Here is a 16259-nt window from a genome sequence, read left to right on the forward strand (position 1 = left end):
TGAAGATATCCTTGTTAATCCATAGATTTTTTAATTGCAAGTCTCTCACCAGGGGATATATTATCAGAAGGAGGTTTTGCGTTGTTGATTGCAAGAATTGCTTCTATGCGAAATAAACTCGCGTCTGTGGTAGGAAGTAGTGAAGCTGCTTTCTCCATCTTAGTTAAAAGTAGTTCTTTAGGAATGCATTTTGGTGACAACACAAAATTTAGACCTTTTTCGAGAATTTTCTCTTCATCGGGACTTAGCACATAAGACGATTTGTTAATCACCAAATTTTTAAGTCTGTTATGACAATTATTTAGAGTAGACCTTTCTTGTCTTGACTTCAGTAAGTTGAACTTTCTGATTAGCTTGTGTTTGTTTAAGTTTTGATATCGTAATGCACGGTGTGTACTTAATTCTTTAATGTAATTCCAAGAATCAAGGTCTAAGCAGGCTGCTAATTGGTTTTCTAATGATGTTTTTTCTGTGAAAAGCAAAGATAAATTGTGTTTTGTATCGCAAATCCTCTCCGTTAAAAGATCTAGTTTAGCTTTAGTGTAAATTCAGTGCGCTCTTTCTGTAGTAATGATTTATTTTTTTATTAATTAATTATTTTCAATAAACAGGAACAATGAAAGCCACCAACATGAAGTAAATTGGACAACAACTTCAAACCTACACATTTGCCACGATGAGTAGAATGCCGCATTGTAGAGTCAAAAGAAATCACCTTGGACCCTCTTCATATGAACAATAATCTCAGCTATAATTTGCCTGACTCTTTCAGCTCTACTATCAGATACTGGAGATCGCGTGGTTCCACACACGCACAAGTGTACAACAATAGAACTTTAACACGGACTATAGCACAAGTTCATAATAACTGTAATTTACAGTCGAATATCATAACTTTATAATTGTATAGCTTTAGAGTGTCTCAATGTTTATTTCAGTGTCTTTTAATATCTTTCAATGTTCTTAATGCCTGATGAAGTCAATCTCGACGAAACATGTTGCATTTGCAAATAAATCTCAATTTGTTATAATTCTCGGGTTTATAGTCAGTTTATATTAAAAATGAACATATCCCAACCCCGAGTTAATAATAGTAGTCATCATATATATATATATATAGTCTGCACATCTTTACTTAACCACACTCTTATACACCTTCCAGGGGGTGACCCCCCCCCCTTGTTCTCTCCCTGCTTATTATGTAAGAAATTTCTTTCATAACAATCTTAGAGAAACCCTTTAGGAACTTATAAGTTCTTATCTCCTTCTATTGAAGGAGATAAGAAAATAATCACTGTAGCAAAAAAGAAATATATGAGAAGAACAACAGGTTATACAAAACTAGAAGCAAAATGAAGGTTATACTGAAAGACCTAAACCAGACACCAATAATTGAAACAAATGAAAAAAACCAAAAAAAAAAAAAGAAAAGAGCATCTAGTATGAATGCCATATGAAAGAATACTCAGGAAGATGATGAGTTACAAACCAAAGAGAAGAAGAAAAGAGGTAGACCAATTGTTTCAGTGATACTGAAACAGTTGGTCACCAATTATTATTATTATTATTATTAAACAAGACCTCATGGAGTCAAAGACTCATCTAGGAGGTCCTTTTATCTCACACACATCTCATCATACCGGGTCTTAAACACATTCAAACTCCTTGCAGACACCACACTCTCAGGCAAGGCATTCCAATCATTCACAACTCTGCACGAAAAAAACCTGCCTCTCACTCCCCTACTCACACCCTCTTTATACAGTTTCCAGGGATGACCTCTGGTTCTCTCCTGATCTCCCACTATTCGCTGTAGAACTTCTCCACCATTGATCCTATAGCAACCCCTTACCAACTTGTAGGTCTCTATCATATCTCCCCTCTTCCTTCTCTCCACTAGTCTCTGCAAATTACATCTTTTCAATCTTTCCTCATACTCGACATTCCAGAGGTCAGAAACTACCTTAGTCAGTCGCCTTTGGACCCTTTCCAACATCTCTTCATCCTTCTGAAAACCAGGTGACCAAATCTGGGCACAATAGTCCATGTGTGGCCTAATCAAAGCCTTATACAATGGAACAAGAATCTCCCTACTTCTACACGTCAGTGTCCTCCTCATCATCCCCAGAAGTCTTTGTGTTGTCTTCACAATTTTGGCGATGTGACCCCTAAATTTTAGATCCTTATCCACTATCACTCCCAGATCTCTTATTTCCTCTACTTCCAACAATATATTCTTACCAAGCATAAATTCTGCATCCCATCTTTGTTTTCCAAATTTTAAAACCTTACATTTTGCAACATTGAACTCACATCCCCATTTGCTTGCCCAATCACTCAATTTATTCAAGTCTTCTTGCAAGGCCACAACATCTTCACTACTCTTTATGGTTCGTCCCAACTTTGCATCATCTGCAAACAACTGAATATCTCCATCCAAATCTTCGCCAATATCATTAATATACAAGTTAAATAGTAATGGCCCTAAAACAGATCCCTGAGGCACTCCACTAGTGACTTTCCTTTTCCTGGATATTGCACCCCCCATACACAACTTGTTGATACCTATCAGATAGCCAGTCTCCAATCCAATGCACTAATCTAATATCCAACCCCATCTGCTCTAGTTTGACTGTCAACTTATCATGAGGCACTCTATCAAAAGCTTTTGCGAAATCCAAGTATATTACTGTGTATCCTTCTCCTCTGTCCAAGGAAGCAGTCACTTTATTGTAATAAGTAAGTAGATTACTAAAACACGACCTCCCTTTAGCAAATCCATGCTGTCCATCAAAGATTATACCATTGTTGTCAACCCAACTCTGGATTCTAGTTCTCACAAGCTTCTCCAACAACTTAACCACAACACCCGACACACAGATAGGCCTATAGTTTGATGCTTGAGTTCGATCACCTCCTTTATGAAGTGGCACAATCTTGCCCTCCTTCCACTCTTTAGGGACTTGACCAAGTGCAAGACTCGTATTAAAAAAATATGTCAAGGCAGGTGTCAACTCTCTGGCACATTCCTTCAGAATACGCGGTGATATATTATCAAGTCCCACAGCCTTATTTACATCTAGTTTACTCAACTCCCCAAACACCTCTTGCTCACTTACAGTCAGTCTCTCCAATTGTTTGGAAAATGTTTGGAAACAAAGACACCGATAATTGAAACAAATGAAAAAACCAAAAAAAAAAAGAAAGAAAGAAAAGAGCATCTAGTATGAATGCCATATGAAAGAATACTCAGGAAGATGAGTTACAAACCAAAGAGAAGAAAAGAGGTAGACCAATTGTTTCAGTGATACTTACTTGTGCCATAAGGTTTCACAAATTAGCACAATAACATAAGGAAAAGAGTAAATAATATATTTAATAGTCATATATTTCAACCTGAAAATGGTAGATCATCATTCATCAGTGGCATCAGGCAGTTGAATACAAAATAGAACACAAACAAAGGATTATATGGCTATTTCCTTGTGTTATAATGTTAATCTGTGAGAAACAGACCAATGAAACACTGGGAAGAGAAAAACAAGCTGCTTGGCCTAGATTTGTGAAAAAAAGAAGAATTTAAGTGTCAAGGGCCCAGCACAGGCTTTAAAAAATTTTAACACCATGCAGCTTTTTGACTTAGATAACTAGTCAATCAAAATTTCTAAATAACTGAAGTAAAGAAATTCAAAAACAATTATTCCTGACAAATGTAAAAATTCAAAAATCTGCACATTGCTGAAATTTTCAAAAGCTCTTAGTGATGCTTAAATTTATTTCAGTAGTGTTTTTTAGTGTTTTTAACTAGATTCTTTTTTATGCAAAGTGTTTTTTAGGCTCTATACATACCTACATACCTCACTTTGTATAATATTTGCTTCACTGCAATAAGGACACAAAACTGTCTTCCTTGGACAGCACTTTTCATGATTCTGAAATGTAAAAAATGTAGCTTAGAAGGAGAAAGACACACTCAAACTCTACTATTTTAAGGGCTTTACATTTTCTTATTGATGCTACTAATATATTTTATAACAGCATTCATAGCAAATATCTACTGCACAAATATCATTTATAATAACAACTATGAGCATCAGTAGTTCAGTCCGTTTCAATGATGCGCTTTGGTTAAAATGACGTGGGTTCAAATCCCTGTAGGATGCAAAGAATCTTTAGTTATATTAATTTCACACACAAGAGGTTCCAAAATCTATATCACATCAATGGTGTGCATGTAATTGAGCAATGCAATGTCAAACATTTGTATCTCTAAATTACAGTAAGATCAATTTATACAAATATAATTCAAAATTTACAAATTTCTTGCCACGTAGAGTCAACTTTTGAACACTGGCTCAGTTAAGTAAGTTTGAGCGCGGTTAATAGTTGGAAGGGGAACAATCACTCGATGCTGTTGGCACACTCTCCCTCGATGAGTCTTTGGACTCCCTGGAGGTGTCAAATAATAATAATAATACATCTTGTCCTCTGCATCCAAGAAATCTGCAGGCTGTGGTGGTGATGGAAATGAAGTAAAGAATTCTTTACTTCACTTTATCAGACAACAAGCAAGCCTACCTATTGCCTAATAATTCTACGTATTCTTACTATGATTTAGCAATATGCTAATCTTATGAGCCATTTTTATATTTAGGCGAATTTTTAAACATCCTTTCTTAACATTCAATAATGAAACACTAATTAAATCAACAACTGCTTTAAGAAACAAATAAAAATAACAATGTACCAAAATAATACACTATTCTAACATATATAATACTCTCATCAATATCTCAATGTAAACATTTATTTTTATAAATTTATCATTATTATTATTATTATTATTATTATAAAGAGGACACTGTGTAGGCATATGAACGGGCACACGGTGATATCGCTGCCTCCATTTTTTATAGTTTTAAAGTGGTTCCAACTCCTGTTTTTAATGTGAAAGTATTCCCAAGTAACTCTACCAGTCATGCCGAAGACAGTGATATAAAATTCACCGAAACCAGCTAAGAAGAAACCAAATTTTGAAGTGTTGAAAAGTGAACAGAGAGGACCGCGGTCAACAACGAGCGAAGAACAAAGGACGTCGCATCTTTAGAATCATGCCGCAATTGCTCAAAGGAAGAAAGGTGAGTCATGAAGTGTATCAAATGGAGGATTTATTGTCCGATGGAAATCAAATAACCTGTACGAAATGCAGTAGGATTCTACACATAAAATGTGCTGGCTTTTCAGAAACAACCTGGTAATGTAAAACCAATGAAACACACAAGGATTGGAAGTGTGTAATCTGCAGGAGGAACAAAGAAAGCTGCACCTACGACGCAGCTGATTATACCGGAGGCAAAATCAGATGACAAACTGAACAGACAAAAAAATGCAGGTGAGTCCTATAATTTCAACTCTTTAAATATACTAATAGAAAACGGTCTAGAGACTATAAAACCCAGCTTAGTAGATCTTGTGCAAGAACTCTTTGACAAACAGAATGAACAAATAACAAAAAAACTAGCGAATATGAAGATTTGGTCAAACATAATAATTTAGCAGTGATAGAAGTGTTGCAAAGTAAAAGACATCAAAATCAGCATTAACGCCCTAAATGACAGGCAACACAATTTGATGACAGAAACATCCGAACTCCGTCAAGAACTTCATTCTCTAAAACTACAATACGAACTTTTAAATCAGCAACAACATAAAGAAGATCTTATCATAAATGGTCTTCCTGAAACTGCACCTACAGAAAACCTCAGAGACGTAGTTTTAAAATTAAGCCATGCAATTGACATCCCCCTACAGCTTAACGACATTCAGACCATAAATCGGATTCCGAGGAAGAGCAAAAAACAAGGCTTCCCACAAACTGCACCAGTCAAAGTTCGTCTTACAAGCAATTCCACAAGAGACAATCTTATAAAAGCCAGCAGACAGAAAAAAAACCAGTTGCCAAGGACTTGAACGCATTGCAAGGCAACACACCAATCTTCCTATCCGAATATTTAACACCATTCAACCAGAATCTGTTGTACCAAGCAAAAAAAGTAAAAAAAAAAAAATTACCAATTTTTGTGGATCAGAGATGCCAAGATATTCTTGAGAAAGTCACAAACTTCAAAACTGATACAAATTAAAAGCTCAGAAGACAAAGAAAGGCTGCCACAGTGAAAAAAAAAAGTCTCCTAATTAGTTCAAAAAGAAGACCACAATAAAAATGAAAGTGAACCACCAAGACAGATGCAATAACACCAGAACATACCGGCAATTTCACTTTGATCAGACATTTCAGATCATTCACTTGACCTCCCAAACATCAGCCTACTTCCAAACAGCAATCAAATCAATAAAAAAATGAAAAAAATACACATATACCGGTGTCATCCTCTGATAAGCTCATTAAAAAGCTTCAAGGATGCAAGCAGAGACATTACATCTCAACCAAGATTTAAAAAATATATATATATATATATATATATTTATTACATTGAAGTACTGTATCATTACAGCAGTTAAAAACATTAAAAAGCAAAAATTGTAAAATATATATAACCTACTGTTATACTATAAATGCTGTTAAAAAAATGTAACCTTACCCAATTGCAAACTATAAATTACCATCCATAGTAACTATTATTAACGCATTTTAGAATACAAAAAAAAACGGAAAATTTGTATGAAATTCACTGTAATACTTATATATATATGTAATATGTGAATATATGTAAATATGTGTATATATGTAAATGCCCTGTAAGATGATAAATAAAATGTTATTACAAAAAAAAAAAAAAAAATATTATTATTATTATTATTATGTGATACCTCCAAGAAGTCCAAAAATTCATCACAGGAGGACACCGATGATTTTTTAAAAAATTTTTGCATTTGATAAAAATTACACTATTAAAATCGTCAAAATAAGGATTACCAACTATATACTAGGTTAATAAATTAAAATTACAATTCTCTTTCTATGCTCAAAAATTCACAAAAATTATTTACCTTAACATTAACTTTATCTTATATTTCTTCCGGATTTTGCAAAGGCATTTGAGAAAGTGTCACATAATGATTAGATATTAAAGTTGCAATGATATTATCATAATGCAAATATGGACATGGGATTAGATGGGATATTGGAATATGTATTAACAGAATGTGCAAGGGAACTGGTAACTCCTCTGACCAAGTTATTTAATTTAAGTTTCAGCTATGTAAGGCACCAACATGGAAAAGATCACAAAATAGGTCTACTGCATAAAAGGGATTACAAGACAGACTTAACAAATTATTATTATTATTAATAATTATGGCATGGATACCTCAATGAAGTCCAAAGACTCATCATGGGTGATCCAAACTAAACTAAACTATCCACACAATATCCATCAATATTCAATTTTTAGGAATATCCCCTTTTTTCTGTCTCAATAGTTCAATGCTGTGAAATATTTCACAGCATCAATCCAATAAAACCCTCTTAGCAACTTAAATGTTTTGACCATATCCCATCCTTTCTGCTATCAAACAACTTTTGCAACTCAAAAACCCTCAATCTACTCACAGGGAGCATTGTATTGATCACTCAAGGTCTTGATCTCTCACCTCTGGATCCTCTCTACCACTTCCTCATCCCCAAGAAATCCATGTGACCAGACCTGAGCACAGTAATCCAGATGTGATCATATCAAAGCTATAAAAAAAGAGGACTGATAACTCCCTTATCTTTTCTGGTTAGTGTGTGTTCTTCAATAACCAAATAATCCTATAATCTAACTTGGACACCTTCATAATATGCCCTCTAACTTTAACTCTCTATCCTCCAAAACCCCCAAATTCCAACCTTCATCAATTTCCTAGATTAGTTCAATCAATGTGTTACACAGATTATAATTTTTTCCACAAAATGTGGAAAAAATTATAATCAATTTTGCATCATCAGCAAGCTAAATGTTTTCCTTCAAATCAATCCTGATATCATTTACATACAAATTAAACAGTGGTGATTAAGACAAACTACAGCATCCTGCTAGTCACCTGCTTTCTCCTGAATTCTACTCCTTTATATACTGCTCTGTATCTGTCCATCAACCACTCTCATATCCATATCATTAGTTTCATATCCACATTTGCTTCAATTTGTGTTCCATGTGGTATTCTGTCAAATACTTGTTCAAAATACCACATGGAACTTACATAGAGGAGAGTGCTGAAGCCATACTACATCACCCAAATTTAAATCAGAACAACTGTCAAAAATTTGAGAAAGTATCATTATTAGGAGTCATTGGAAAAATCCTGAGTTTGACTCTCACTGTGACAAGAGGAATCTTTATATGGACTTTTTCAATTGAAAGTGAGTTAGCCGATCTCATATGGATGTAGCAGGGGTTTTTTCTCCCAGAAATTCAGGTTTTTCATCCATGTACAGACAAATCAGCCATCAGAACACATGCAATTTACAGACAAAAAAATACTTTGATCATGGTGGTAATGGGAAGTAGATGGTGTTGATTGATGGTAGTTGTGTGTAGTAGGTGAATTAAGTATTAGAGGATATGGTGAGATGCGAGTGTGTGTGTAGCAGAGTGGAGTGGAGTACCCTCCCGCGATGAGTCTTTGGAATCCTTGGAGATGTCATGTAATAACAATAATAATTTTATACATATTCTTGTGTTTATATGTGCTTTATAATTGCAGTCTACCAAGCCAAGATGCTTTATCGCTCTCCTTTACTGGAGGCAATCTGGCCACCTTCATTATGGGCAAATCTAATCCTATGATAAGTGTTAAATTGTGATTTTAGGAATTCCAATCTTATCACGGTTTAACATGCATAACCCAATGAAAAAGAAATTAAATATAAATACCTAGAGACATACATGTGTTTGTCTCTAGGTATTATATTACAGCTTTGTAAATATGTTAAATGTTTCAAACGTAAAGAAAAAGAGTAGTTATCTAGAATTTCAACAAAAGACCACTCACTAGTTTGTGTAAATAACAGTGGAAATGTAAAATACTTGTACTAACATGTAAACTAACATGTACTCTACTAACATGTACTGTACTAACATGTAAATTAACATGTACTGTATATATATAATTATAGTGTTCAATAAACCTTGCTTTTGAATCCAATTAAGACTATCTGTAATTTGGAATCCAATGCACCTCTTATAAAACTTAATACGAACCTAGGCGGGAAATTAGAAAGAAGAGATTTTGGCCACGTCTGCAAGGTCAATACAATCTAGAGATCGCTTCTTGATTGATATAGTTTATTTAATCTAAAAGCCCTAAGTAGCGCAGCAATAAAAAAAATAAATTTCTTACTTCTTTAGGAAAGGTTGATCTCAGATACCTCTGATACTCTGGTATTGGCTCGACCCTGAGGCAATTCCATTGTTATTCAGAGGTACCACGTGATACCTGAGAAAGAGCCTTACGAGTATTTGTATGATAGACTAAAAGGTACATATATTAGAAGGAAGTCGACACAACACAAGATCCCACACTCTCATATCCTGAATCTCTCCTCCATTACATGCTGTTTCAAGTAATTTCATATTGTGGGAGTAATGAGAATAATGGGTTTTCCTCAACACATTATCAAGTTGATAGTTAACTTGTACAGTGTGAGCAAGTAGCCACAATAGAAACAAGTGATGGATTAACTGATTGGCTTCAAGTTAGCAAGGGAGTCCTCACTTGTTTAGTCTATGCTGAGAACATTACATGCGTGTAGCATTGGATGAGATTAACACAGGAATTAGGATAGGTGGCAAATTGATCGGTAACCTGAAGTACACCTATGATACAGTATCCCTTTGTAATGACAAGGAAGAAATAGGGTAAATGCTTGACAAAGTTCATGAGATCAGTAAGAACAAAGGACTTCAACTCAATCATAGCAAGACAAAGATTTATAGTTCTCAAAAGAAATATAGACAGGGAAGCTCACAAGAAACAAGTGTACCTTAACGGAGAAAGAATTAAGTCACCAAGTCTGAGTGCCTCAGATCCATTATCAATGTCAAGAATTGCTGTTCAGAAGTTTAGGAATTGCTAAAACAACAGTCAGAGACTCTAAAATTGGGAAGGATCGATCTATCTCCACAGAAACAAAACTGAAGATTCTGGATAAGCTGTTTTCCAACAGCAAGAGACTTGGAACCTGAAGAAGTCTGACAGGAAAAGGATAGCTGCTTCTGAGATGTGGTGTTAAGAATATCATATACTCAGGGTCATACTTACACTTTTCCTAAGGCAGGCAGGGCCTGAGGTGCTAGAGTGTGCCAGGGCTCTTAAATTAGCCCTAATTTTTCTGGGCCCCCAGATAAGGCCCCCATGTACCTGTGCATAAGTATGGCCCTGGATATACTAAAAGGTAGTTAAATGAATGGGTGCTAAAAAGGATCAGAACTTTAAGGCTATTTAAAGATATCGACAGAAGAAAGCTGAAATACTTTGGACATATTCAAAGGACGGAAGGTGGACTTCTCAAAACATTAATAAATGGTCAAGTTCCTAGAAAAAGAGGAAAGGATGGACCCTCAATAAGATGGATGGATTATCTCAAGGGTCTATGCCTTCCTTACACCAGTTCTCACAAAACAGGTGGTCCTGTTTTGTGCCCTTCACTGAGAAACGAGTGACCATGCAGCATCTGATGATGTCTGATAAACAATGAATAAATTCCATTTCCTTCCTGCCATGTGATCTTTTCTCCTTGTAATCTATGTCTCTGTAGTTGAAGTCCTCTACTATAATTACTCAACCTACACTCATTGCACTAATTTGCAGATGACTGTCATTCATATCTTCCCTTGCACTGTCCCCCCCCCCCTCCAGCCTATAACAGCAGCCAACTCCACCATTTTCTCCTAATGACCCACTATCTCATATTAGATTGCTTCAAATGAAATGCCATCTACATGCCTATCTTTCTGATCTCCTACTCTTTTTGGGTGCAATTCATTTGCTATTATCAGTAATACTATCCTTCTCCCCCCTCATCCTATTGTCTCTATCCTTTGAGAAAATGCTATGCCCCTCGTACCTCGTATTCCATTCCTGTAACAACATCACCTGATGTCAGCCAAACTGACTAATTCTTATAACTTCTGGCAATATTGCACCAACCAATGCCAAAAATTCCTTCCTTTTATTCCTGATAAGAGGGAGGAGGATATATAAAGAGTAGCATTCCCTAAGTCCCCAACCACCATTACACTTTGTATTCACTATGCATTCCATTTGTCACTTGAGAGACCAGATTATATATTGTTTTGTCATTCTCACACTTGCTCACCTCATGGATGTCTGTGTGCACACAAACAACTTGTGTGCATCTACCCTAATAGCTTGGGTTTTCTCGAGTTTGAGCTTCCACGCTCTGGACAAAACTTTCTTGAGATATATATCTCAAGAAAGTTTCCTTCCACCCAACTTGCACATTGATTCATTTGCAATCAATGTTCTCCTCCTCCTTGTTAACTCACCTCTATTACAGTGCAACAGCAGACTTACTATCTACATATTCTCTAAATATTAACCAATATCTCAGAAGTGGTGGTTTAAGATATTGGAGAAGTTGGTAAAAGGTAGAATTCAGTAATGAGTGAACAAGAATATAATACTCTATGGGAGGGGGGGGGGGATTTTGTGAACATAGATCCTGTAAAATTTTATCTTATATTGTATCTATCTTGTCTGTCTATCTATTGTGCCATTGTAAAATTTTTATTCTCTTTACTTAATACTTTCTCTTTCTAAGTTGTACTCTTTCTTATCTTAAATCTTAAATATTGCTTAACTCTTCTATAATAAAACTTTATCTCTCTTAAAACCTTAATTCTCTTAACTTCAATATCTCTCTTGGCTGATCTTTACTTATAAGACTGATGCTAGTGGTTTGGGGAACAAAGGGAATACTAATGGTCAATGCCACTTCCTTTGTCTCCACACTGGTTCTAATTCCTTTTTCGGATTCAAGGAAAATTTATTTTTCACTGCGCCACCCTGAATCCAAAACACAGTTTAGCATACAATCTTATTTTACTAAGAGTTGCGTTTGCAGTTGTAGTCTCTCTATAAATTAATCTCTCGCTGTGGTCCGTATTTTATGAGCAAGTGCAATAGAGAAGAAAATCAGTCATCAGTTAAACAAAAAGAACAAAACATTTAATTCAATTGAAACACCTTACACATTATGAATATGCTCTGATTAAGTATCCTACAATTGCTAATGAATGAGCACTAATTAATCAGATTCTCTATATCTATTTTAGCATGCAAGACAATGAACTTCATTTATGGTTCACAATTAAAACTTGAAAATTTACACTTATTCATCAATACTAAAGACATTTGTTAACTGAATTATTAAATTAGCTTCACATGCTCTCATACAATTTCTCTCACAAAATTCTCATAACTTATTCAATCATTAAAAGAAACATTCTCTAGAGTCCTTCCTAAAATTTACAGATATCCTTCTAATACACATATACACATAAAAAAACATAGACTGTACATTACCAATTGCTGGGGAACTATCTGGCCACCTTACATATCTCATCTGGACAATTACTTTCGACTCCACGTTCCTTCTGCTTTTTCTGAGGCATTCTTCAAGGGTTCAATCTGCACTTACTTCTGCCGTCGAAAATAGGTAGACGTTGTTCTCTGGTGAACTCGCTCAACATCATAACGATATCTCCATAAGCATCGGTGAATATCTTCTGCTGGGATTGTCGCCGACCAGTAAATTTTCAGGGAAATCCACGGCAATCCAAGTTCCTCAGTCATTGTCTCAAATCCGTGGGGAACGAGAGGACGCCACAAGGAGGCTCCACACACAACAGCATAAGAGTAAGACTCAGAGCAAAGGATCCAGAGCGTAAGCGAGCATAAGCCTTAGAAAGCTATTCTGGCACTGCACACACGCAATTCTTAGCGTACTTACTCTTCCGAGCGTATGTCTGTGTGTGTGGGGGGGGGAACTACTTGCTTACCAAAAAGGGTGCACCTCTATGTACTCTTTGTTGCACGTGTTTTGATTCCGGCCACTTTTATTTAATCGGATTATCTCTTTCTCCCAACAATTTATAAGTACTTACACTTAAGCAGTAAGGTTTAAGCAATTTAGCAATTCACAATACTTTACATTATAACATAATTAAATGAAAGATTCTCAGTTTAGTAATATTTTTGTAATTTACAAGAGTTTAGTATATTCTGATATATCAATAATTGATATATCAGAATATACTAAATGTAACCCCATGTTAAGTCTGAAGGAAACGTAAATTAATTTAATTTTTTGTTTCATTCAGAACTTAACAACCTGCTTTCTTATTATAAAGCAATGACTAAGTTGGATAAAAGAAATGGCTACAAGATGATAATGCTTTATTTTATGAAAACATTTGAAAGAATATTACATGCATCTGTTACATAAAGTGCAGCAAATGGGATTAGTTATGAAGCTGGTGATATGGATAAGACAGATACACATATCAAAGAGTAAATTATGGGAGAAATGAATCCAGGAGAAAATGGGTAACTAGGGGGTGCACCATGCTTTGTGCTTGAGTCATTGCTATTTAATTTGTACATCGATCATACAGGAAATGATTTAAGAGGAAATATCCAATTGTTTTCCGAAGGCTCAAAACTTGTAAGAGCAACATTTAATATCTGTGAGTTTAATGTGGCAATGCATAACATCATGCACTTTGAAATGAAGAGATCAAGGCTGTATATTGCATTAATGGAACTGGGATGCAACCAGACTGGAAGAATGATGAGGCCAGGGATTTGAGGATGACTGTGGATACAGAGTTGAAGTTTTTAAACATTAGGGCATGTTGCAAAGGTGGCAAAAATAGCTCATCAGATTACCTGAATGCTGAAGAATACACTGACAAGCAGGGATAGGGAAGTTATTATCACTCTTTAATAAGCCAAATGTGCATGTATTTGATTGTCTGGATAATCTATTTATAGATTATCCAGACAATCTATTTCTGGATAATCTATTTATAGATTATCCAGACAATCCGTGTGATCTATTTATACCAAATCACCGTGTGATCTATTTATACCAAAGTGCACGATACTTTGGTGTCGTGCACTTTGGTATAAATAGATCACATGCTGTGGTTGATGAAGCCAAACTGCAGAAAATTGAGGCCAAGTATCTGGGGAGTGATAATGGACAGGAAATTAAAGTTTAGAGGGATATTAGATTAAGTGATTGCTGAAAAAACACACTGACAAGCAGGGATAGAAAGACTATACTCCTCTTTATAAGGCTTTAATATTACTATATCTGGACTACTGTATCCATATTTGGTGACGTGGAGTCAATGGGCATGAGGAAGGGATAGAGAAGATTGAGGCGAGTGACCAAAATTGCGGCAGATTTATGGAATTCTCATTATGAGGAGAGATTGAAAGCCTGTGGTTACAAAAACTATTTGAAAGGGATAAGATAGCAACATGTAAGTTATGAAAGGGATTTTATAGGACTGACACTGAAGACTTTTTTTTTCAATACATTGTAGGAAGGGAGAAAACAAGAAGTGTAAAAATGTGGTTATCAAAGGTGTTAGAAATAGATTTTTTGCTTGAAGGTGGTGAATATGTGGAATGGCGTTGTCAGAGTTGATTGTGTGCTTCATCAGCAAATAAATTCAAGGAGAGGTATGATAAGTATATGAACAACTTTTTTAGATTTGGCCTCTTGCGATGAGTCGTTGATTCCATGCAGATATCCACAAAAAATAATAATAGCATCCTGTGTATCTATGAGGATACTTATTGGGAATGCAATGATGGGATTATGATCATTTGAGAATATATTGAGTAACTGTCCTAACCTCAAATCCTTGGACACTTTGCTCATAACCATCTTGCTCACATAATCCTCACATCTAAACATCACACCCTGTCATGTACCTGAAACCAATATCCTGCCGATCTCATCATTAATGTCTATCATTAACCACTGACTTCATATTACTACTCCTGAAATTTCTGGTTAAGCTTATCATTACAATAAGTCATGACTAATTAAAATAATGTTCATTGTAATACACCTTAAACTCATTAAGTGTTCAGCAGTTATAACACTCTACAAGCAAAAAACCTCACCACCGTCTACGCTACAAATAATTCTTCTTCATTAACCTAACCCCACTACCAACTTATACATCTCTATCGTATCAATCCTCTTTCTCCAATTAACTAGTTCTATAAATGGCAATCCTACAATATACCCTCATATCCAGCATTCTAGAGAGAGACCTGTTTCCAACATCTGTTCAATGTCTCAAAAGCTAAGTAGCCAAATCAATGAAGAATACACCAAATTCAGCCTAATTAAAACTTGTAATATAGTGAAACAAAAAAATTATAAACACTGAAATAATTATTTATACATTTCAATGTCTCCCTTTATACATTTCAAAGGCAATAGGTTTACTCTTAATTAAATCCACTACAAGTTTGTGTTTGAAAATCAGTTATAAAAAACAAAGACTATGAAAACTGAAAACAACAGCTGCATCATGAATGGGAAACCTTCAGGACAAGTAAAACAACAGCTTATGCACAAAGTTTATTGAAAATGACAAATTTAATATTGAAACAGATAACATAATAAACAATGCTGGTCAAATGAATGAATTTATATTGTTATTATTATTATGGACATCTCCATGGAGTCAGAAGACTCATCATGGGAGACCCAAACAAATCATTATTCACACAATACCTATCTATACCCCCCCTCCAATGTTATCTCCATCCTGATATGGCGGTGGGGCTTGCATGCTTCGACAACCCCGAGAGCTATGCCACCAGTAGTGCAACCACCAGAAGGCCCACCCAAGCTGGACAGGTCTTTGTGGGGTAGGAGCAAGACTAAGAGAGATACCTAGGAGAGGGAAACTCTGATACAAACCCTGGTAATGGGCTTGTATCAGAGTTTGTATCAGCAGCAACTACCAGTAATGGCCTGAAGCTGAAGACAACTGATATTAGAAAGGCTCATAACCAGAAACAATTTATAGGACTAAAAGTTATAACACTGTGATGTGGAGAGCAAGGAAAACTACCACATTAATATCATTAGAAAAGCAGCATGGAAACTAGAAACAATCAAAATGAGATCAGCAATGGAGCCTTCATGAGAGGAGTCATGCCTGGCAGGGAAAGACATTAGGCTTCTCAGGTCATAA

At 35.5% G+C, this 16259-nt stretch overlaps 1 protein-coding gene across 2 annotated transcripts in view; it reads right to left on the reverse strand.

Annotated features, from left to right (window-relative positions):
* Positions 1-16259, reverse strand: part of LOC150108178 (TNF receptor-associated factor 3-like) — a 396437-nt gene that overhangs the window by 305227 nt on the left and 74951 nt on the right. The window contains exon 5 of one of the 2 annotated variants that reach the window (XM_090415632.1): positions 3858-3932. The exons of the other annotated variant lie outside the window; for it this stretch is intronic. Coding sequence (XP_090271758.1) covers positions 3858-3932 — 75 coding nt within the window. The remainder of the gene's footprint in view (positions 1-3857; positions 3933-16259) is intronic. 2 annotated transcript variants of the gene reach the window in all.

The sequence above is a fragment of the Typopeltis vanoorti genome, chromosome 3, assembly GCF_054136105.1.
Source record: "Typopeltis vanoorti isolate ZY-2024b chromosome 3, IOZ_Tvanoo_1.0, whole genome shotgun sequence".
Classification (NCBI taxonomy): Eukaryota; Metazoa; Arthropoda; class Arachnida; order Uropygi; family Thelyphonidae; genus Typopeltis; species Typopeltis vanoorti.